This window comes from Rhamphochromis longiceps, linkage group LG2, assembly GCF_057381845.1.
Source record: "Rhamphochromis longiceps isolate RC_006_pf linkage group LG2, R_longiceps_female_GT1.1, whole genome shotgun sequence".
Lineage (NCBI taxonomy): Eukaryota > Metazoa > Chordata > Actinopteri > Cichliformes > Cichlidae > Rhamphochromis > Rhamphochromis longiceps.
Window position 1 is genome coordinate 10,712,599 of NC_140558.1, and position 25,128 is coordinate 10,737,726.

Genomic DNA, 25,128 nt, shown 5'->3' on the forward strand with positions numbered 1-25,128 from the left:
AAATAATTTGGCTCATTAGAGTTAAATCTCTACAAGAAAGAACAAAACCAAAAATCTGAGTAAGTAAAATGTTCCACAGGGTGAAGCAGAGAAAACAGCCAATAAAGGATAAACACAAGCTCAGTAAAACTCAAACAGCTCCATAAAAGTAGAACAGAACAGCCGAGAGAGGATGTGCTCAGTTTGGAGAAGCTGCTGTAACAATGCGGACACTGAGTGCTTCAATGCAATGCTGACGTGTCCACATACTTTTGGAGTGTACACAGCTGAGCAGCTGCAGTTCCCAGGTGTACAGAAAAGGGGTGGGGGGTGTCAGGCATGTTGAGGCCTGCCTGATGATGATGATGATGATGATGATGATATTGGTGCTGGGTGTCCTCCAGTTAACGCCTCCAGTTCGTGGCCTCCCCGCTCACACTGGGCACAGACTTTTGTTCCTGGAGGAGGAACTACATCAATAATCTGCTGCAAACATGATCTCCATATCAGGAATCAATATTTTCCCTTCTGTCTGCTTTTTAAAACCCGGGATCACATCTTTCTCCTCCTCTTACTCCTCTTTCTCCTCCACCCCTCCTCCTCTCCCTCCTTGTCCTCCCCCCTGGATCTGACTTCATCACCTTAGTTTGCAACACCTCCCTCCTTTTCTCTCTTCTCCCCCTTCATCTGACTTCATCATCTCAGTTTCTCTCTCCCTGTCTTCCTCCTCCTCCTCCACCCTTCTCTCTCCAGGGCTGCAGATCCCCAGGTGCAGCTGCAGGAGGAGGGGGAGGAGGGAGGCGCAGTGGGGATGGAGGGGTTGAAATTAATGAGGGGAGCCTGGAGGTATTGACTTTCCTGGGAAAACACAGCTCTCTAAAAATCAGTGGACGAGTGCCGCAATAACTCAGCACCCATCGATCCCACAGCTCCGCTCCCCTCCCGCGCCTCCCCCGAGCCTCCCCCCCGCAGGCTGCATTGATCCGTGCATTACAAGCACAGAGGAGGTGTGGACCCGGCAGCACCAGCGACTCAACACCCACAGCCGAGTGGAGGGAGATACCGGGAACACCAGAAACCACAGGCCTGCAGGAAAACTACACAGTACTGCAGGAGTAATTCAGCTACACTGCAGGAGTACTACAGCACTACTACTCCAGGAGTACTACAGCTACCATGCCAGAGCACTACAGGAGTACTACAGCTTCACTGCAGGATACAGATCCAGCAAGTATACTACACAGTACTAGAGAAGTGCTCATTAGAATCACAGAATACTACAAAAATACAGTGTACACAGTAAATACTACACAAAATACTACAGATACTGTGAACCTGAAAAAGCTGGAGATCCAATAAAACTACAAAAACATTAAACTGCAAAAGTAAAAGAAGTGGAAAAAAACCTACTAAGAACCAGTTCTTAAAGAAAATACTACAAAAACAAAACTACAAAACCCCCAGAAGTATCAGAAAACTACAAAAATCTAAATCTGGAAAATAAAAAATAAACAAAACTGGCAAGAAATATTTAAATTTACTGATTGTGTGTTTCTTTTTAATTTCCCAGTTTACATTAAAACAGTTTAAAGTAAAAATGGATTTATCATCGAAACTAAATGCAAATAAAATAAAAAATAAACGTTAAATGTGGCACAATGAGTCAGGTGATTTGTGTATCTCAGTGGTAATCTGCTTGCAGTGCAGATGATTAGCGAGGAAGACAAGGAGGAGGAGGAACCTTTTCAGCTCTCAGGCTTTTTGTCATTCCGCTCAGCTTTCTTGCCTTTGGCCAGTTTTTCCGAGCGAAGCCGCGGGATCAAATCCTGAAGCCGCTCAAAGCTGCAGAGAGGAAGGAAGACGGGAAATCTGGGAAACACTCGGATCCCACTGCTCGTCACTCCACCTTCAGCTCAGAGGCAGCAGGAGAGGCAGAGCAGCCGGGGGAGGAAACGAGGGAATACTAACGGGAATGTTCACAGAAGAGCTGCTCTCTGATTGGCTGGCAGAGACCCATCTCCCCGTTTAGGGTGTATAAATGTGCAGGTACGCACACTGAACTTCAACCTAACCACTGGAGAGAATCCTGAAAACCCCAACAACTTCCTCAAGGACACCTCCAACCTATTTAAAAACCCTGGAACTTGCTCAAGGGACCTTTACAACTTCCTCAAGGACCATCAACTAAATAATTAAGAAGTTCTTTAATAACCCCTGGAATCTCATTAAATAGTCTTGGCCTGCTTGAGGAACATTGGAAACTCCTCAAGGTCCCTTCAACCACCTTAATAACAATTAGGAGCACTGGAACTTCTCCAAGGACCGCTGAAATCAGCTTAAGACTGCTTACTGATACCTACGACCTCCTTACAAAATCTAGATCCTTCAAGTCCCTTTAACCTCCTTAAAGACCACTGAAACCTGACCAAGGTGTCCTGGAGCATCTCCAACTGCTGGAACAGTCTTCAGACTCTGTAAAGGATGCCTAAAATCTTTTTAAACCCCATTTGTACATTCTCAAGGAACTTGTGCAACTTCCTCAAGGACTACAGACTACAGCCTTTAAAGGCTTTAGCACAACTAGACGAAATCCTGGAACCTATCTAAGATGCCTACAACTTCCTTAAAAAGGCTAGATCTGCTCAGAAATCACTGGAAACTCATCTAGGTTCACTTCACCAGTTTGAACCCGAGAAAACTGACTCAAAGACACCTGAGACCTCGCTGCAGCCTCCTGCAGACCCCAAAGGTCCTTAAAAAGTCTCCAGGTATTCTTATGAAAACAGTAGGAGCCTTGAAGGGTTTCCAGGGGGTTTGATGGGCTTTGTTGTGTGTGGGCTCGTGAAGGAAGTGACATCAGCAGGCTGTTTTCTCTTCATTTACCTGCCGCTCGCCTGCTCGGTATCTAAAACTCAGCTCATTTTACATTCATGAACACAACACGCTGTTGGCACACTGAGCGTGCACTGAAGCGCACACGCTTGCTCCAGCGTCTCTGAACGTGTCATGTGTAAATCAGATGAAGCGGCGACGAGCGTGCACAATGCGGCCGTCTCCCTGGCACGAGTAGCGGCGGGTAGGAGAAACTGAGCGGCGTTATGATGCGGCCACCTGTCGGGTTCAGCCTCGCGATGCCTTCGGGGACGCTCAGTTTTGTTTTTCACCCATCAATCAAGCTGGAGTCAGATGTTCCCGTTTCTTGGTTGGGATTGTGGAGGCTGGATTAAAGGAGCAGACCAGAGTTTTTACAGACCGCCGTGCGTTTTTTCAGCAGAACGACTCGTTCAGCTCATTAAACCACATCCTCACCAGCCAATGCGTGCGAACATTGCATGACAGCGAAGCAGTATCTGATTCTCAGTCTAATGAACGTCATTCCCAGTGATCAATTCGTTATTTTTTCCATAAAATACACGCTGTATACATCCCAATACCCAATTAAATGTCTTCAAATTTCAATTACAGCTCAACCAAACTCCAAAAACCCAGAAAAAAATCTAATTATGACATCGAAGAAGAGAAAAGCAGGAAATATGCACATAATGCATAAATGCCTTCAACCTCCAGCCTTTTTATATACTTTGCTGTTGTTTTTCAGGTAACTCTGGGGACTTTTTTCAACTCTTCAGCTCATCTGATTATGTAAAACACTTGAAGCTGATGTAAGAAAAGCTGGTGTGGCTGTTCTGTGAGCTCCTTCAGGCCTCCTCCAGCGTGTTTCTGAGGTGGAGAACATCCTCTAATGGACTCTGAGATAACAACAGGCTCTATTCACTGCACACCTCCACATAAAAGCAACGTGCCGCTCTTGTCAGTCGTATCTGTAAATGGGATCGCAGATTAGCATTGCAAAAGGAGGCGGCGGCCAGAGCGTCCATTGTGAGCGTGGCCCTGCCGTCGGAGGAGGCGGCACCCCCAACAAAGACGAGTGCGAGAGGAAGGAGGTGGCGATAAACTGGTGTTAAACAGAAAACTCCAACACGCTTGCCTCTTTCACAACCCGACGCAGTGACATTTACTTATCGGGCTAAACAGCCTTCGAGCTGACCTTTCTGCTGCTTTGAATGACATCTGGATATTCTGACGGAATAATCAGCGACAGTGGAAGCACTGATCTGAGAGTCAGATATCGAGTCTTCGGACGTTTGACTGCTGACGGCTGACAAAGACGCTGAAGGGCGCGCGGAGGAGGAGCAGAGCAGGGAGTCGTTCGGGGAAAATGTTTACCTTGCTGTCAGGACGTGGAAAAGTGTTTACAGTGACTCCTCCATGGTGAGGATCACCCCTCGAGTCTCAAGATCTGAAACCTTAAATCGCAGGTATTAACCAGTATAAACCAGCATAAACCAGTAGAACTGAGAAGGAAAGTTTGTTCACACTGAAATATGAGCGACGAGCCCAAACTTTGTAGATGTTATATAGACGTTTTATTTTGGGTGAAAGCACCACTCCGTTTCAGCCTCATCACATGACGATTTAGATCTCAGTAATGGATGGATTTATTCTCCTTTTACAGATTTAATGGTGGTGAATTTGAACTGACGGTACTTTACTGTCAGTATCAAACCGTTGGATAACGATTTAAAACCTCTCTGAGGACTTCAGTGTTTAGAAAACTCCGCTTGACGACGGGGTTTGGTTTGAAAGCTTACCGGTGTACACAAAGCGTCCCGGAGCTCCTTTGCAGAACTGTTTGGACTTGTAGGACAGCGTGACCTCCACGACCCCTGGGATGTGGCGAGGGGGGGTCTGCACCCGGATGGCGTGAGGGGTGATCAGCTGAGTCAAGAGAGAAACAAAAACAGGACAAAATGTTCAAGCTGCGGTCTTTAAACCAGACAGGAATCATGAGAAAAACTTTCAAATAATCAGGACGACTTTGAAACTCCTGAAACAAAAAAACTGTCATCTTCTTCTAAGCCTGAGCAGTTTCCAAATATAAAAAAATAACCCAACACAAGTTTAAAAACTCAAAGAAGACGGTAAGAAGTCGTTAAAAGATCGATAAACAAGTTTATTTGTCCCTGTGGGGAAAGTCAGCAGACATTTGTATACCCACACAAAAACAATCACATCAACATAAATCACACCATAAACAGAGACCTTCACCCTCCTCACATGTTAGGGATGATTAAGTGAGCCGCCTGAACCTGCTCGAGTTCAAACGTTTGATGGCTCGAGGCGTAAAAGACAGTCTGGACCCGTTTTTTGTGAGTAAGGGGGACAGTAGCCTCGTGCACTTTTTAGTGACTCCATACGTGGTCTGTCAGTACTCTGTAAGCTTGACGGCGCAAGCTCGGACAGCAAGACACGACAGTAAATGTCATCACAGCAAACACAGGAAGTTAGTGGGTGGTTAGTGCGTTTACAGAGTAACGTTTTATTTTTAGCAAACTTTAAAGAAATCTTAAAAGCGCTGCAAATTTGTGATTATCTCGCTGAGCTAAACAAGTCCAAGCTTTTATTTCCCACAGAGAATATTTTCTACAATAAACACAAACTCTGGAAAAATCCCACCAGCGTTTTTTTTTTTTCAGAGGGAACCGCGTAATGTTAGGCTTCAGGCAAAAAGGAATCTAATGAAGGCCTTTAACTTTTCAGGGATATTCAGATGTTTTCTCACTGACCTGCAAAGTAAATTTTCCCTTTTTTTTAACCAAATCTCAGTCAAAGATGCGTCTTCAGCAGGTTTTTGCTGGGATGGAATTTTGCAACACATGACAGGAAATCCTCCAAAAAAGCTAATTTTCTGAGCCCCACATGTTAGAGAGTTTTTACTCAAACTACAGTAAAAATGATGGTTTTACATGTTTTTAATTTGCCCTCAGCCTGCGTCTGCAAATCCATCTCTGCATCACAAACTTCTGCTTTTCTTCTTTGGAGGTTCGGCATCACGACCTTTGATCACACCCATCAGTTCTATCATCTGTATCGTCCTCAGATTTCTCCGCCTCTTCTACACGATAAATATTGAGTTTTACAAACAGCAGCGGATGTCTGGAACGATAACCGAGGAGCAGAACGAGAGCAGCCGATTCTTCTTCCTGTTAAAACTTTCTGAGTAAGAACGCGCCGACCGCCTGACTGGGATCTGGGTCAGCATGCAGTCTGTGTTCAGAGGGATGCTGGGCTTTGGAGTCCGTCTGCTTGCCGCCACACGACGCTGATCAAAGTCAGGAGCTCCGTCGGCGTGTGGAGGTGCATCTTCCCTCCTTCCCCGCCAGGTGTTCTGCTCTTCTGGACTCGCTTCAATATTTCATGGTGCACCGTATGCGCAGCTCCTCCTGCAGCTCAGCTCGCACTGAATCTGCATATTTTTGGGGACACGCAGACCTGCTGCAGACACAGACGCAGGTGTTCCTAAGATACGAGCGTGTGTGTTTGTGTGTGTGTGTGTGAAAGATGAAGATGGAGAACATGATGTACGGTTTGTGCAGTTGTTCTCGGAGCACAGGTTCTGCGCCAAAGTTATTTCTTCACTGCGATCAGCCTGAAAAATGTTAGAGTGCAAAACACGGGGCCTTAAACAACCCGGTAAAGCATTTAATGTGTGATATCTGAATAAGAGTCGTCTCACCTCGCTCCAGACCAGCATCGTGCCAAAGACGACCTGCAGGCCGTCGAAGAAGTTGTCCCCGATGAGGATGACGGTGGCGCCGCCAGTCGTCCAGCCTTCGCTCGGACTGATGGCTTTGATGCAGGGAGTGGCTGCTTCGGAAACATACAAACACATGACAGCAGCATAAGTGACAGTTGGGGTCACACAGAGGTCAAGTAACAGACATCAGATCGTTTTAGAGAGCTCATTCAGCTGGTGGGACCAGCTCCACACTTCCAGTCGGCGTTCGTCCCAGACGCCATGTTCAACCAAAGTAATCACAGCAAGGCTCTCCGAGACAACCTCCAGCCAACTGGTCACCAACCAGTCTGGTTCCAGGGCTGGAGGTCTGCAGGCCTGTGTGACATAATTCATCTAAAACCTGTTAAATTTTATCTGCCAGCTTAAACACTTTGGTTCAGACGTCCATCAAATGGTGTGAGTGTGTGTTCTTCCTGGAGAAATGCCCTTTGAAACGCGCTGCTTCCTGAAAATCAGGTCAGAATTCATCCTGCATCACATGCAGACCGACGTGAGAATCATACTTTCCGCGAGCAGGAAGAGAACGACGAGTCTGATATTTTTATCGTTATTTAGATGTTTCATCTGGGGAAGGTAATGAAAAAGGCAACAAATCTTTAACAACCCTGAAGCTGTGACATTTCTTACACCCACAGAGAGCTTTCAGTCAGATTCAGTGTGTTACTCCCCCCTCTAATACAAAATGCAAAATGATTGGTTTTTCCAACGCCACAGAGATCGATAAGGTTCTCCATATAAACAGTGTCTCCGTAATGACTAGACTGGTGTCCGGACTCGAGCCGAGTCGAGTCAGACAGGCGGACGGACGCAAAGCAAGCCGAGGCTCCGCAGCTTTACAACCTTTTCCCGGACCGAGAGCTGTTTTATTGGGAGGACGATCTGATATTCCAGTCAGAGCATGAACGAGTCTCTCATTGTTTATTATGTGATCTCATCTATAAAGCTGCATTCAAAGACTCGATTAAACATCCCAGTTACAATTTTCTCCATTATTATCAGCGCGGTAATGACTTTCTGCCAGCAGTTACTGGCAGCGTGAGCTCACTGAGAAAGCTCTGAGTGATTTAGATAAATCTCTTATTTTACATTTTGTTTCTACATCTGCATGAAGGCCCGACGCGAGCAGAGACATCAAGATTCTGCTGTCTTTACTGAAAACTGATAAATAAACCAACCTGTGGAAAAATTCGACATAAAACCAGCTTAAGGTGCCTCCAGATCTGACAGAGAAGCACAGAAACCACCTTAAAGGACGAACAGGTGAGGCATCTGTAATGGCTAAAACGCTAAAAACGCTGTTGGCAGGTTTAATGTCGAATGTGGCAGAAATTAAACAAATTAAAAATCATGTAAGTAAACCCATATTTCTTTTATTTTTGTCAGAAGGCTGAATAAACACTCAGTTTACACTGAGGCTTTAAAGGGTCATAAGATCATTATTTACAAATTCACCCAATGCTGAAAGATTTGATTTGATTTTAAGATGTTTTTAAAGAAGCTAAAGTGAAGGGACTCCAGAGACAAAGCTTTCGGTTTCCATCACTTAAATACTGATTATCAGGCTGGACTACACTGGATTTGAGTAATCCAGGTTGGAAGCAAACGTGTCTTTCTTAAAACAGACCAGCGCCTCCCTAAATCAGAAGGAAATGGTTCAGCTTCATCTCCAGGCAAATCTCTGGATGTGTCAAGTTTCTAAGCAGGAAGCTGAAAGACTGAACTGATATTTAAAGACGCTGCTTTGGGAACCACACTTCAGGATGCTTGTTGCCCTTCTAAGGCTGCAGCACTAACTTCTTCCAGATGAAAAGACTCGGCCTCCCCAGCCCCTGAAGCCACTGCAGAGGGCTGCGGCTGTTTGCGGCTCCGAGGACTCGATTGTCACCTCCTTATTAATTTCCCCCTTTTGTCACAGCAGTAAACAAACAGTCCAGCGAGTGTGAAGGGGGGGGGTTGTGCTGGAAAGGGAACAACGGGGGGTTCAAATCAAATGAACAGAACACAAAGACGAGGAGCCGGCGGTGGAAAGTTTTATCGAGGAGACGGGAGGCTGAGAGCTGGTGACAAAGGCGGGAGCAGATGTTGGGGCTTTTTATCGTCTCTGAAAACATCCCAGGCTGGATGAGATGAAAGGCCTCGAGCTTCCCTCCGTGGGCTGAGACACAGGACCGGCTGGTAAACAACGATCCCCTTTTGGCCCCTGCAGGACGCCGTACAGTACACGCAGCATCCTCAGTGCAAACACTTGTGCTCATGAATGTTTGACTGCTGATTTGATAAACTTTCCTAAATATCCCGAGGCACTTTCACAGGTGAGGCACACAAGGATCCCAGCCTGCTGAAGGCGCTGACAGATTAGTGTCAAGAAGCGTTTGTTTTAGAGCTCTGGACGTGCCACGCGGTTGGAGACGGGCCTGCAGGACGGCACGCTCAGAAAAAGGGCAGATGCTTCTTCTTTGATCGAGTAGCCTTATCTCGACTGAAATGCCCCGAGTGTGATAAACACCACCCACCTGGTGCTGCAAGTAGGTTAAACCAAACGAGACAATTACATCACCGGCTTTTGGAAAAGTCGCAGACTTTTCCAAAGTCAGAGGAAACGGCAAAGGGAGGCATCTGAGGGGAGGAAAGGGTGGATGTCTGGTGCTGAATTGTTTCAGGACTCTGCTGTGTGTGCCTCGGAGGGGCGGTGTTTGGCTAAAAGTGCTGGGAGTTCATGCTGCTTTCTTGATGCCCTGTAAGATCCGCCTGCTTCCAAGTGGGTTAAAACAAGTGAAGGAACGCCATCTCTCCTGGAAACACCTCAAACTTTAACGCAAGTCAAGGGAAACTTCAGAGTGGTTTGGGAGGTGTCAGAGGACTTTTTACTGTTTAAGGAGGAAGAGCGGCGTAAGAACGCCGGCTTGTCGACTTTTCTGTCACCGACAGTCACCTGACACTTCCAGCGCCCCGTACGGTGAGCCCCACGAGTTTGGCGTTCAAAGTGAGTTTTAACAAGTGAAGGAGTTACACCATCTCTCCTGGCAAAGCCTCACATCTTTAACAGAGTCGAGGGAAACAGCAAAGTGAGGTAGTTTGATGTATGAGAGGAAACGCACTGGCTCACTGCTCTGAAAAAACCTCAGGCTTTCTGTTACCCAGACGAGTTGCCAAATGGGACAAGACAAAGTGCCTAAAGAGTAGGGGTGGGTTTTTATAATCGATTCATCGATTAAAATCGATTCTGGCTTGGATAACGTAAAATCGATTCATTAAAATCCTGAATCGATTTTTTAATATAAATTTATTTTGCCCGAAATGCCAGAATCTCTGGTGACATCTCACAAAATTTCAAGAACCACCAAACAGTTAAGACAGTAAATGAGAGCAGGTACACGGATTCTGCACAGACTTAAACACACAGCGCGACCCGCGGATCAGAATCAGTGAGATGTCGCCTTTCTCACGGTCGGGGCTGAAAGCCGACAGCTCGCTGATTCTGATCTGTCGGCGGGTCCGCGCTTTGTGTTCACGCCCTTTATGAGCCGATTCTAAAGCTGTTAGTTTGATCTCTCTCCAAACAATATTGACCGAACCAGCAGCAGAAGAAGATCCAAACGCTTCACATAAACATCGTCATGAATTCACTCTGACTTTTACTGTTTTGCTTCCACCGCGATGCACAGCTCTCTCTCTCTCTCTCTCTCTGTACTTCAAGAACAGTTTCCCTTTCTTCATTATTCGCTTGCTTGTTACACAAATGGTAAATGGTAAATGGCCTGTATTTATATAGCGCTTTTCTAGTCCCTAAGGACCCCAAAGCGCTTTACATATCCAGTCATCCACCCATTCACGCACACATTCACACACTGGTGATGGTAAGCTACATTGTAGCCACAGCCACCCTGGGGCGCACTGACAAGTCTACTGTTGTTTACAGGCTGTCGGCCGCTGTTTTTTCCCTTTTACATTCTTCCGAAAAGAAAACCTCATTTCTGCTGTTCAATACTGAATAAATTTAAACTTTTTAAAATTATTCAAAATGCAAAACGCTTAACCGTGTCTCTAATAAAACCGCTGTAACTTCAGAGGTAATGTTCATATGTTGATTAATGGTTTTCTTTCGTTTTTGATGTACTGCAGAATATTTTTATAAAATCCCAGGCCAGGAAAACCACCTTCATGTTTTTCTGTGTTTTATCTTCAGCTACTTTGACACAAAAGCATCTGCTGTGACGCTCACACCTTTGATAAAGTCTTGCGAGTGTCAGCTTCCTTTTTATTGATACAAAAATATGTAAATGTACTGATCTGAATTATAATATTTCTGACTGTCAAAATTTCCCAGATTTAAATCGAATCGAATCGAATCGAATCGAATTAAATCGAATTAAATCGAATCGTGGATCGAATCGATTCGGGACCTTGTGAATCGGAATTGAATCGATTCTAGAAATCAGTGACGATACCCAGCCCTACTAAAGAGCTGTAGACAGTAACAGGAGGTTAATGTGAACCTGTTTAGGTTGACTTGTAGGACTTGCAGGTAACCCCACCCACCTGCTGCTCCAAGGCCTAAAACTTTAACCAGGACGACGTTAAAAGAAAAACAGGTTTTTGATTTGTTCCAACTGACTCGTGTCAAAATGCTCTGACAGAATATAACAGGATGTGATTGGTGGGCTTCCTCGGTGAGCACAAATGAAATATCTTTTACTGATTCTGCCCAGAAAACCTGCTACAGCTTTGGTTAAGCCCCTCCCTCCTGGCACTCCAAGTAGGTCGAATCAAGCGAGAGCCTTATGTCATCGGGTTTTATTAGAGTGGGGACAGGGCAAAGTGGCGTTAAAGTTTACAACTTCAGAGGATATGTTGCCGCTGAGCTCCAGCTCTCAGAGTCGAGTTTCACTGTGTGAAGTTTATACGCAGATGATGCATTTTATTTGGTCGCCTTGGAAGGTGGAAGAACGGAGCGTTTGTTCGCCGTGCCCCGGAGGAACGCAACGTCCAGCAGGACACTGAGCCGGCAGAGAGTTTCATACAGGCCTGACGTTTCACTTAATAAACAACAACCAAACGTAAGCAGGAAGACCAGATTAACCTGTGAGCTGCTTATCCTCTCACCTTGTTCCAAAGAGCCAGAAACCTGCAGTCTGCTGGAGAAACCGATCCCAACCTCAGAGTTTTTTGTACTTTTTTAACAGCTGCAGTCTATTACTGACTAAACACAACTGCAGCTGAACCTTCTACACATCTTCTGATCGACATGACCGACAGAATGAGTCCTACGAGTCCTACAAACCTCTGACAAAAGCTTATGATTCTGTCTTTATTCTACCTCAACAAAAAAATCCAAACCAGAACTTTGCACCCTGCTCAATAATTTGATCTGTTTGAGTCACATCTTACCTTCAGAGGGGTCCAGTCGTCGGGCTCGGCGGCCATGTTTGGAGTTGTTGTGGACGAACATGTTGTCTGACACGGCCAGCACGTGACCATCCACGTTGACTGTAGTGGACACCACCACCTGTTGTGGACACAGCCCTCAGGGTTATTTCGGATTTTTAATTTTTCATGAAAGATAACTGCTTCCCTGCTGGACTTTTACCTGGAACCTCCTCATGTCTCTCGGGTTTCCTGCATTTTTCAAACAGTTCTGATTGCACTTGAGGAAGAACTTCAGGAAGAATCTGAAAGATGTGTAGACAAAACAGGAAAAAAAAAGAGAAATACGATTAGTTTCATTTGAACTGCTGCTCAAAATGGACGAGAACCAGAACACAGGCACAGTTTGAGAATCAGAGGAAGCCGGGCTCAGTTACTCTGCAGGACGCTCATTTGCATCAGGAGGAGTTTTACCAGCGTCAGTCCAAATAAACTTATATGGCTACGTAAAATGTTAAACTGCATGCAGAAGCTAAAATCACACACATTTATTTAACAACCGCACAGATTTGCTACATCTTCCTGTGAAAGGCTGAGAGGACGGAGCCTGTCTCAGGGCTGAATGTGTTGCTGTTTCTTCGTGTCGGGTCACATATCGCCTCTTTATCTGAGCAGCAGATAAAATTACAATTCTGCAGCGGAGTCTTGATAAAGGCGGTCGACACTTCCTGCAGACTTATGGCGTCTCATTAGGGCCCGCCTTTTGATTTTCCTTCCTGCGCGCCCGATCTCTCGCTCGCCGCGCGTTGATTTACGGCGATTTTTACGGCAGCAGAGGAGTATTGATTGGAAATGGATATCAATGAGGATGGGCGGTAATAACCAGCAGCTTTGGAGGAGGACGGTGAAGGGAGGGGGAGGGGGGGTCAGAATGGATTGCCACCTTAATGCATTTCCCACTGCCTTGTAATCTGTGCACATCCATCTCTCGGACCATAAGCCCCTCCACCCCGTTCTCATGGTGCGCTTCCTTTTTAATTGCCACATTATCACAATAATAATCCGGGCAGTTAACAAGCGGCAAGGTCGCAGACAGACATGTCACATTAACCAGGGGATAACCTCGGCAGAATACCCACACCCCATCTTTTTCACCTCCTCCTCCTTATTCTGCTGCCTTAGCAAAGCATGCTGGGAGTGCATGAGGAGCTGTGGGGGTGCGGGAGTGGGGGCTGTGCGAGGTCGGCATCGATTTCCACCTTAATAAGACAGTAACAATATCTTTAAAAACACACAGCGGGCGCTCAGCCTGTTTCACTGTTCTGTGCAGTCTGACGGCGTTTTTACACTTCTAATCAAATTTGGACCAAAAACGTTGTTTAGCTGCTCGTTAATGATGGAACTAAGACATATTTGATAACTTTATCAGTGGATGTATGCTAGAGGCTGTTTGTACTCGCAGGACTTCCACCTTAACTCCTGATTCTCGATAATTATGTTTTTACACCGTAAACACTCTTAAACTCGACCCCTTTTCATTAAACTCTTTCATGTTTTTACAACTTAAAACAGCCGTTTCACCCAGAGGGGACTTCTTCCCCCTCATCCGGTTTATTTCAAAAGCTTTGTCCTTTTTTATTTACTTTATAACGGCCCCCATTAGAGACATAGAAACTGAACAAGATCCAGAATCCGAGCGGAGACGAGCGCCGCGGCAGCTGCACCGTAACAGCTCGTAATGACATAAGATTCCAACATAAACTTTGATTACTGAAGCACACACTCTTTAACCATCGCTCCTTTTATTCATTTCTACCTGTGTTCACAAACCCTGTAAAAACATGCCACACATTTATGCGCAACAAGTCAGATTTTTATAAATAAATGGGCTGTGTGCTCCTTTAAACGTGCTTCAAATTCTTTTAAAATTGAGGTGTTTCTCAAAGATATTTCAAAGCTTCGAGATTGGATTTAAAATCTGTTCACCATAGAGATATATAACATCCGTATGTTCCTCATATAAATTATTTGTGTCCCTAGATATAACAGACAAATTATATTTCTGTAAGAAAGCAAAGGCCCGTTTCCTCTTGTTGTAAACACAGTTGTGCGCATGTTGCAGAAGGATTTCACACGGCTGCTTGCTGCCTGCACGCTGTCCTAAAGCAGTGTTTGGGTACTTGATCTTCATCAGGAAGTGGCTGCACTCCTGCAGCCAATCACATTCCTCAGATGCCATCCAAGGTCTGAACAGCAAATATCATTTAGGTGTAGATAATAAATAAAGTCAGAAATAGAAACACTTTACATGGAAACAATCAAATGTAATCCTCAAAATTTTGGGGTGAACTAAGCCTTTCAAAGAGACACAGCGAGGAGGCAGAGGGAGGCGGCGAGCTGTGTGTGTGTGTGTGTGTGTGTGTGTGTATTGACTGAAAGCTGATCTGCTGCTCTGGAGGCTCTAATGCCCTTTATGGCAGTGAACAGAATAATATGGAGCTCCATTCAGATGATACTGAGTCCTTCAGAGAGCTGATATGGATCGATACGGATTGAATTAAAACGCAGCTGGAGACAAGACCAGGGGCACACACACACACACACACACACACACACACACACTACACACTCACCCAATATACACAATGGAATACACACAATCATACAGTATATACTGTGTACACACCAACAATATTCCAGTGCAGGCACATCTAATTTCAACCACACTGGCACTTAAAGCACACACACACACACACACACACACACACACACACACACACACACACACACACACACACACACACACATTTTTTTAAATATCTGCACATGTCGACATACTGCACCCACTATTTTTGTGTAGAATCAGAACAAAGGAAGGAGTCCAAACGTAAACGTAGAACGGCCACAACATTAAAACCACTGACAGCTCGGGCATCTGGTTACAGGTCAGCGTTCTGCTGATGATGATACCCCCAACCACCACCCTCGCTGTTCTCCACCAGTGAATCAACCCGCCCCACATCATAAAAGCTGCTGAGGAACCTCCCAGACCCTGACCGGATCCCCACAGGTGGACCGGCACGATCCCAGCCAGGTGTTTGAATTCTGGGAGCGGTTCTGCAGACAGGTGTGGCTAATTGACCCTCACCGGGGTGGAGGCGCTGAAAGCTCTGTGGCTCTGAAAAGTACAGTGGCCCACCGGTGGTTTAACCCACCAGGTTATATCATCAGTGCACTGCCCAACAGTACGGTGTGGAAGGGTGGCTGTGCATACTATTTAATGTGTAAATCTGACCGGCAAGTGAAAGTAAAACGGAAAGAAACAGGGCTAATGAACCTCTTATGACACAGCTGCAGCGTATCGGCCTCTGAAACAGAGCCATGATCTCTTGGTGGCCTCTGCTTCTGCAGGTCGTATCCAAGTTACACCAAAAGCACCTCGCATGTGGACATCACAGGCTTCTAGTTGTAGTCCTCTCCCAGTTTGACCAGCAGCCTCCCCGAGCTGTCGAGAGGGAGCTGCCCTTAAACGGCCCTAAAGAAGCCCCACAGGGCAGGTCCTGCAGTCGGAGCACACATAGACATGATAAAACTGACCTCGAGTTCCTACAGTGGAAAACAGCCCGCTGTTACCTGCTTCCTGATTGGCAGTTAACCAGGCTGATATTCGCAGTACTCGAGTATTATAACCTGACATGGAGGAAGCAGTTTTCACCTGGATCGCTTCCTTTTTTTTTTCCCACTGAAACCAGATGAAAGTCTGAGGATTAGGTCGACAGCACTGCAGGTGAGAGGACGAGGAGACAGTGAAGGAGCGCCGCTCTCCTCCCTGAAAACGTATTAAAACACAATAAATAATGAAGCGAAGCGTGCAGGCGGAGCTCCGTCATTAGCCCGCCCGACTCCTTCTTCTACTCCTTCTTCTCGGGCTCTTAAAAAGGAGGTAAAGATAATGAGAGAGACGGAGTCTGCTGGTGTAAGCTGTCACCTCATTACACCGACCGACAATCAATTATAGCAGGACGGAGAGCGGAGCGTAATGCAGCTCTGAAATCAGCGCTGCCCTTCAGGAGAGCACAGCCTGGCAGGCGGCGTGGAGGGAATACACAGCAGCAGTTGTGTTCAACATGATATTAAAGTCAAAAAAGATTTCCCCTCCTAGGAACTAAAGCTAAATCACAAACCTGGTTCTCCCCTGTGGGAATATTAAACACCATCCACCAGACCGTTCCCATTATTCCCGTCACACAGAGCGGCAGCACCCGGGAAACACGCGGCTTTAAAGTGGACGTCAGGTTACATCAGTGTGGATTCAGGTGGACGGGTAACAAAATATATATAAAGGTTTCTGTGTCCTTCCCACCTGCTGCTTGAACCTTCTGTTTGAGAGGGGCAGCGAATCAGAAGAAAGCTGTTAAAAGGGCAGTTTTTTTTTCTCACTTTGTGGTCTTTAAAACCATGTCGTGTCCTTTGGGCTCCTTTTTTGTCTCTTTGAAGCCAATTTACGTCTTTAAAGTCGGCCTGTGTGTGTCATTGTGGTCGTTTTGTTTGTCTTAAGTAATTTTGTGTCCTTTAAATTTTCTTTTTGATCCCGTTTTCTCTCTTTGTGGTTGTTTTGTGTCCTTTGGGATTTTGCCTCATTTAGTTTCTCTCTACAGTTATTTCAAGTCTATTTGAAGGCTTTCATTGACCTTGTGTCTTTCCGTAAAGTCCTTTTTTGTGTCATTTTGAAGTCGTTTTATCTCTCTCTGCATTATTTCTTGTAGTTTTGTGTTTCTCCATCTCGATTTCTGGTTATTATTCAATTCTGTTTCATTGCTTTGGTTCTAATTGCTCTTGTTTTCATCTCGTTGAATCCATTTTACAGTTCAGCGCCGTTGTTTTGTGCGTCGTTGTCGTCTTTGTAGTAATTTTTCTCTTTTTAAAGCCATTTTGTGGTTCTCCGCGGTTGTTTGATGACCTTCTGTATCTCGGTTTATATATATACATTCTGTTTTTGGTCACTTATTCATTAGTTTCTGGTTATTTCTAGTCATTTTCAGTCATCCCTGGGTGACCTCTGACCTCTAGGCCCTCGATGTTTATGTGGTAGCTGCAGAAAGTCCTGAAACCTTCCTGTGAGTGGTCAATCGCTGCTGAGGCCTTTAATTCTGAATGGAAGAAGGAAAGTGACCGCGGCTGGTGTAATTGTTCCAGTGGAGCGCCTTTAAAGCTAAATTAGCTCACATCGGGGGGGGCGTCGGTCTGACTTCAGCATTTTCGCCGGCTACTCTAGATGATGTCAACCCCGACCACACCCAGTGCACTATGGGAAGCAATTATGTCAGGCTCAGATTACAAGGCCCTGATGAACACACACACAGTTCAAATGAACACACACACACTCTGAGGGCTGAGCAAGGATGCTCTCTCTCTCTCTCTCTGTCTCTCTCTCTCTCTCACACACACACACACACACACACACACACACACAGCCCTCCCTGGAGTGTCTCACTTATTACGTTAGGCAAGAAAGAAAAAGAAGCAGAAAAAAAAATCAATATTTCAGCAGGAGTATTTTTAAAAGCTGCCGTGCTGCTGATCCTGCAGCCACCGCCGCCGCTCGCCCTCACAGTTTGATGCTCTCTGAGAAGCCACCACGCCACCCGCCGCTGCAGGTTTACCACCTGACCGCCCGGCGAGTCTGGGCCAGCACGCCGCCGCCTTCGCCACCAGCTCCAGCTCATCTTACGGGTGACAAAACTGAAACGAAACACAAAGCCAAGCGTGGCGAGCCGGGGCTGCCGGCGAGCTAACAGCAATCCGTCCTGGTTAACCCGCTAACCGCCTCGCCGTCACATCTCATTTGTTTGCAGCTAACGAACAAACCGTGGAGGATCTGCAGCTGAAAAACAAAAGCGAGAAAATAAGAAGGAGAAGCTGGGAGGCAGCTTGAGCTACAAAAACATCAGAAGGAGAGGAAGAAGAAGGGCCGCCTCATTAGAAGGTCGAGTAAAGTCTAATATTGACTCTGCCGTGTTGTTGAAACGCCCTCTTCAAATAATTACTGAGGAATTCAGATGATGCTCCTCTGCAGCTAATTAGGATATGAAACAAGAGCAGCTTCATGCCCATTACCATTACATGATGATTCACTGGCCTCAGCACCAGCCTCAGTGTGTGTGTGTGTGTGTGTGTCTTTGCTTTTGTCTGGCCTTATTACAGCACATGAGCGAGCAGTGTGTGTGTGTGTGGGTGTGTGTGGATGAGGGCCCTCCTTGGCTCTGCTACACGCCATCAATAATTCACAAGCCAAGATGGCAATTACAGGACCATGTACAATCAAACTAAATATTTGATGAGGCACTAAAACAGTCCCTGGAACAGATCTGCCTCTGTCTCACTCACTCACACGCACGCACACACACACACACACACACACACACACACACACACACACACACACACACACACACACACACACACACACACACACAGCCTCTCTACTGTCTATTGTCACAACACATTAGGTCCTCGGTCCCTTAGTCCCCAGACTTTGTCTTGATGCGCAAAAGCAGTTTATTCTGCTAAAAGAGCCTCGCGCAATTCATTTGTTCCGTCTGAAATATTGAGTGCCGCCATTATGCATTCTGGGAGGAGGCAGCAGTGGCGGCGGCGGAACGTCATCCGGCCGCCCCCTCTTTTTTTTTTTTTTTGGCTCCAAATGAAGCAACAGTAAGAGAGGAGCGCATCACGTTAAATATGTGAACGTAATCAATCTGAATCGATCACAATAATAAAAAAAGAAAGCGATGCTCCCATCCCCGCCTCTTCCTCCCCCTCTGTGACCGGAGGGAAGTTTTTCTTCATTTAAAAATAAAGTGGCACAAAATCCATCGCTCCAAAAGGCTGGAAACATGATGACTCCATTGCAAGGATCAAAAGTCAAAATCTAAAAACACATGAAGAAGTTCATCTGCAGGGAGGAAGATTTTTCAGACGCTAATTGCTCTAAACTTCTCTGACCCTGATACGGTTGTTACAACAGACCGGTAACGATATCTAAATATGAAACACGTCCACACTTTAGCTAACACTGTCCCAACAATATCTTACACAACACCAGAAAACAGAATTTCACTTTATTTGAGATTTTATAACTTTTTTCTAACCAAAAACGCTAGTCTGAAATGATGCTAACGTTTAGCTAAACCAAGAAATGCAAGAACTTTAGCCAAAAAACTTTCACCTTATCCAAACTTTGAGGTAACAATACCCTATCATCTTCCAAACATTATGCTAACAGTAAACTAAAATGTAATAATAACCTTACTCTAACCTTATCCTCGCTATGTAGTAGTTTTACCCAAAGCTTACTCTAAAATGATGCTAACATTAGCCTAAATGAAACGCTGTAACACATTTACCCAAGACCTTTCCTCACATTATCTTCATAGCAACTTAAAACAAACGTTATACTCTAACATTAGAGTAAAATTATTCTATCCTTACCCCCAACCTTATACTAACTTTATAATAACCAAAAACCAATTCTAATATCTTGCTAACTTATTTAAAACATTATATTAACCCTACCTTAATAGTATCCTAACCTTGCCCGATTAATGATACTGCAGTAATGTTATCCTAACCTTACCAAAACCTTATCCTAACAGGATACTGACCTTATAGGCTTACCAGACTAACTTTAGTCTAACCTTATCCAAACTTTGAAACAACTTAAGCCAAACCTTTTTCTAACATTGTTGAAAACAAATATTACAATAAACTTAAAATTAAACTTGTCATCCCATTAAGCTTGCTAAACCAACCTTATTGTAACATTATATTAACTCCTTCATAACCTTGTTTCATTAGTCTCACTTTACTCATCCTAATTTCATATCAAAACATTTTTCCAGCAATACGCTGACAGTAACGTAAGCCAAACACTGCAATAACCCTTACCATAACATTATCCTGCCCTTAATCTGATTAAACTAACTTTATCCTAATGTTACATGAATCTCACCAGAACCCTATTTTACCATCACACTGCCGTCCTACCGTCCCATTAAATCTAACCTTACACTAATAAATAATAACCAACATTACATTGTGCTGACAGTTAGACTCATTTATTCGTTTTTCTAATTTCCTCTATGTTAACATACAGATTATGATAATAATGATCGCTTTTGTGAGTTTGTTTAACCATCATGATCCCGTAGTTTGAATCTAAAACTACAAAAATATATATTTAAAATGCACCATCTCTATGTAACAGCCCATCAGTAAACAAGAACATGTGATTGGATCAAAGCAAGTATCTACAGCGCCCCCTAGTGTGGAGGCCTGTGGCGATAATAGAAGACGCTATAATTTATTTATTTTTTTAAACTTTTGTGACAGTAAACAGCTCAGAACGGATATTCAGAGGCCTGGATGTAAGAGGCTGAATAAGGAGTCTTGTTTGTACGGGAGTCATGTTGGAGCCAACGGGAACACAGCAGAGATGTTTTAACATGAAAGTGTTGTAGATTCTTCCTGTTCGTGTTCTGTTGTTTCCTGCTAGCTGGAGGTTAAATACGTGTGTGTGTGTGTGTGTGTGTGTGTGTGTACAAATGTTTTGGAGAGATGTTGTGTATGTACTGGAAAAAAAAACCCTGCTGAGTTCCTGGAGCACAGAGACAAACAGAACATCCCATAATTATTTCATACTGCCTGAGAGAGACAGACAGAGAGTAAACCAGTGTTTCCTTGCAGCATACACTCTGCAAAAACATCTCATATCTTGTCATATAAGAATAAGTTGTTTCACACAGCCATGTTTTCTTCACTTCAGATATGCACCATCATCTTAACCTTATTCTAAGATTACACTAACACTATGTCAAGCCACACTAACTTCTAATTAAACCTAATGTTAAAATTATTATCTGGTGTGTTTGCAGAAGCAGCACTCTCCAGCTGCTCTCAAAGTTTTCTTGCAGCATCCACAAAGATGCGATGCTGGTCTAACAGTGAATAAGTCAAAGTGTGAATCCAAATACACCAATCCAACAACACCAAAAATAAACAGAGTAAAACTACAGAACTACCTAACCAGTCGCTGCACCAGTAGACTAAAAACAGCCCTGTTTTTATGAGGACAAATTCCACTTTTTATGAATGGAGTCTTGTGAAGTCCAAAGACTATCACCCACTTGAACTCATACTGATTCCTTTAGTTGTATAAAATCGTCTTAGGGGGTTGAGCCTAATAATTCCTGCTGCAGGAAACACAGCAGCTATGGTTCAGGACCTTATATAACCCCACTTCAAGGAAACTGAACTCTCTTTAACACCTTCAGTTTCCTGAAAGTTCCTGACTGGAAAACCAACTGCTTTTAAATATAAATTATGCTATTTTATATATACATATAGTGTATTACCATTACACTAACCAGAAATTAACCTTATTCACACCTTATATTATAACCTGTAAGATTAAATTAACCTTATGGTAATATTATCCTAGCATCAAACTAAGTGTATTCCAATCTTGAACCAGTTCTTCACCCACTGATTTATTGACCTTGTGGGGATTCGGTCTTTGTCCCCATAAGAAAGCGAGAGTCCTCACATAGTGACCCAATGATCATGTCCACACAACGACAGGAACACCAGCACATACTCACTCCCCCACACTGAACTCAGGTTACTCCCCAGCTGTATTTTGGCAGCGTTGTCATGACGATCAGCATATTTGTCTCTGCAATTGAAAAATCATCTGTGTGACGCAACACTGCAGCCAGTGTGTGTGTGTGTGTGTGTGTGTTTGTGTGTGACATCAGGACATAAATATGAGCTGGAAAAGTGAGAAATTCAGAGGAAAAACAACCACGTCCTCATAAGCATGAAATCTCACACACACACATGTAAGCCTTTTTAACTCACACCCAGACACACAAACTTGGCATAAAACACACACTCAACATTTTAAAGCAAAAACTGTAACACTAAGGTTAAAGCTAGACTCATCTGATCCGTGAGTTTTCCCTGTGAGACACTAAAATATGAGTGGATCTTACATTTTTCCCTACATTGCAAACCCTCACCCGCAGCTAAACACGCAAAAATCTAATCACCGTCTAATTTTAATGTGAACGAATCGTCTATTTTTCAAATCATAAAAACATGCAAATAAACCTTTTAGATGTTGTTAAAAACAACAATGAAGTAAGCATTTAAACAAAAGATCTTTTGTTTAAAAACTTGTAATTTTTATGACTGGGTCAAAACTAGATGGAGAGATAATCAGAAACCAAAAAGCAAAATTTTCTAAGTACAATTAAATAAAGTTAAAGCTGACTGAAATGCAGAGGATGTCCAAACATCAATCATCATCTGCATGTTTCCATTGATTTGTCCACCCCAGCACACCTACAAATCCAATCTAATCAACCTGCCTCTGCTCCTCCATGTATCCACACTGCGATATGGCCAACCCAGTGTCCCCCATCACCCAGATTCCCTCTGGGAATCCTGGGAGTTGTAGTTTACGGCAGTACATGACGAGCAGTACATTGCATGTGTACGGGTTTGTACCATATTGCTAGGCAGAGTGCACGTTGAGAGAACAGCTGCCACCAGATAAACATCCACAGACGATGCAAACAGTGAGAAATATGCCAGAACAGGCCTGGAAACAGTTTGGGAACCACCTGGAAGAAACTGGACAGAACCTGGAAGCCTAGAAGCTGTTGGCTTTCTCACGGAGGTTACAGTGAGGGGTCTGCTCTGCTAAATTAAAAAAAAAGAAATACTCTGTAGATTTAAACAGAGAGCCGCATTCTGTCTTTTTAGATATGAAAATATAATTGTTGGCTCTCAAACTGAAATCCATCAAACTCCAGGCAACCTTCAAGGGTCTTGCAGGGATTTCCAGGGGCAAAATAGAGTTATACATTATTTTACTTCTGCTAAAATGACCCCCACTAAAGTAACTCAGATTACAATATATTACAGTTTCCAAGCTTAAGAAAAGACTTTCCATTGAAAAACAATGTAATCACTAGTGTAGCTTATGCTCTTATGCTACGTTAGCAATGCTATTTATCTCAGGTTTCAAGATTTATCGTTTATCAGCAAATTTACTCCAATTTTGTTTTGTTGTTAAACTCTTTCCTAAGCACTGGAGAATGTGTTGCCAGTTATTTTCTTCTTACTTTTACATTGTTTTTTACGAAATGTCTCTTTGTACTTTTAGCTGAATTAGCCAGAGTTTTAGCCCTTTTAACTTTTTGATTTTTAACTTTTAAATATGCATTTTATATATGAAGAAATATAAAACACGTTTCAGCCCTTTACATTTTGCCATCTCAAAAAGCAATCTGTTAGGCACTTTTTTATTAGCAAAAGTTAGCATTTGTTGAAAAGGTAAACGTTTAGCCAAAACTTAGCTTTAACATGTCTTGATGCATGCTCAATCATCCAGGTAAGTAAATCCTGAAAAGTTGATTCTGTTCATCTCGAAATTGCCATACTCAGGAAGCAAAAGTAGGTTCGATTATTAGCAGGTGTAGCATTTTTCAAGCTTTTTTGGGCCAAGGTAGTATTGCATTGTCGTAGGCATATTAGCATTTTCTGGTAATTTAACTTACCTCAACTTTAATTTACCCATGTTGGAGACTTCATATGCCTTGTTAGCATTAGTTAGCAAATTATTAAGAGGTTTTCCTCCCCCAAATACATAAAAATAACTGCAAACAACAATACCTGAATTACTGTTTAAACACTGAAAAATAAGTAAATAAATAAATAGTAATAATAAATTGTTTTCTAAAATCAATAGGCCTGCTCCACTCAGTGCTGATTTTGTATAGCTGACTTGACGCTTGAATTTGCTAAGCTGGACAAAACAAAAGAAAACAGTTATATAAGTCACTTGAAAAGGTCAGACTTTGAGCTCTTTATTCCTTTTGTGTGTAGCTTTTGAAAAACTTTCAGCAGAATTTGGTCTGAAAACAAATTCCAGGAGGCCACAGTGGTTAAAATGGTTTAATAAAAAGGTCAGCAGCTGAAATCTTCACATTCAATGCTCTGGGACTCTAATCAATTCTGGGCCTCAATTCTAGCTTGTATATTTATTTACTCTGAACTACAACGATGAGCTTTAATTTTAAATGAAAAGCATGTATTTGGACTTCATGTGCTGTTATTTATTTTATGTTATATTTTGTTTTTAGGTGTTCTAAATTATAAAGTATCTGTTTAAATCCAGCAGAATCCCTGGTATCGCTACTATCATGTGAAATCCTCATAGCAGCAGTGTTGCACGTTTTTCAAGTTGGACTGAAAGATTTTTTTAATTCTCTCAGGGCCGAGAGGATCCTTCAACTTCTCATCTGATGAAATCCTCCTAAAACCCAGCAGATAAACTCCAAACTGCCTCAAGGTAAAAGTAAAAACAGAAAAAAAGGACTAATTTCTTTCCTGAAAAGTTTGACATTTTGCAGAGGTTTGACAAAAATTTCATCACAGCCAAAAAGGTTTGTGGCTAAAAGGTATCTCGGCAGCTGAACTCAGCAGCAGCATTTGTGTTAAAGCCTCCAAAGGTGAAGTCAAACCTCCAAATACCAAAGATCACATTATGAAAACATCAAGAAGACGGGATGTAAATCGCTGAAGTGAGGCCGACCTTCAGGGAAAACAAACTCTGTTTCCAGACATAAAGGCTCAATGAGTTCACGACCTGTGGACTCGTCTCTGACCTGAGAATCCCAAACTGATGCCTTCAGTTTGTTCTCATTACTCAGAGCTGCAAACAAGCAAAGTAATGGCCTCGAGGTTGAGCAGCAGCAGTGGAAGGATGGCTGAAGAGGGCAAAGGGCATAGGTCCAGAGGAGGCTTGGCTTGAAATCAAATGAATAAAATGATTATCAAACCAAATAAAAATAGAGATCGAGGCAACAAGATTTTAAAACAACTGCAGAAATGCAGTTGTTTTACTGTAAAGAGACCGCAAACTTTACAGATGCAGACCATATTTCCTCAACACATTTTAGTATAAAGCATCACCTTGATTGGCTGGTTGAAATCAGTACATTTGGTACTCAACACTTCCTTTATCCTGTTTCACATTAAGAGCTCCCTTAACAGAGCTTTTATTGTGAAACATTTAT

At 43.6% G+C, this 25,128-nt stretch overlaps 1 protein-coding gene across 3 annotated transcripts in view; it reads right to left on the reverse strand.

The window, feature by feature from the left end:
* Positions 1-25,128, reverse strand: part of LOC146677006 (transcription factor COE3) — a 146,889-nt gene that overhangs the window by 35,335 nt on the left and 86,426 nt on the right. For 2 of the 3 annotated variants that reach the window (XM_085417568.1, XM_085417586.1), the window contains 4 exons: positions 12,207-12,288; positions 12,008-12,125; positions 6,557-6,690; positions 4,632-4,758 (listed from right to left, as the gene is read on the reverse strand). In XM_085417568.1, coding sequence (XP_085273694.1) covers positions 4,632-4,758; positions 6,557-6,690; positions 12,008-12,125; positions 12,207-12,288 — 461 coding nt within the window. The remainder of the gene's footprint in view (positions 1-4,631; positions 4,759-6,556; positions 6,691-12,007; positions 12,126-12,206; positions 12,289-25,128) is intronic. The other variant, XM_085417576.1, reaches the window with a different exon arrangement.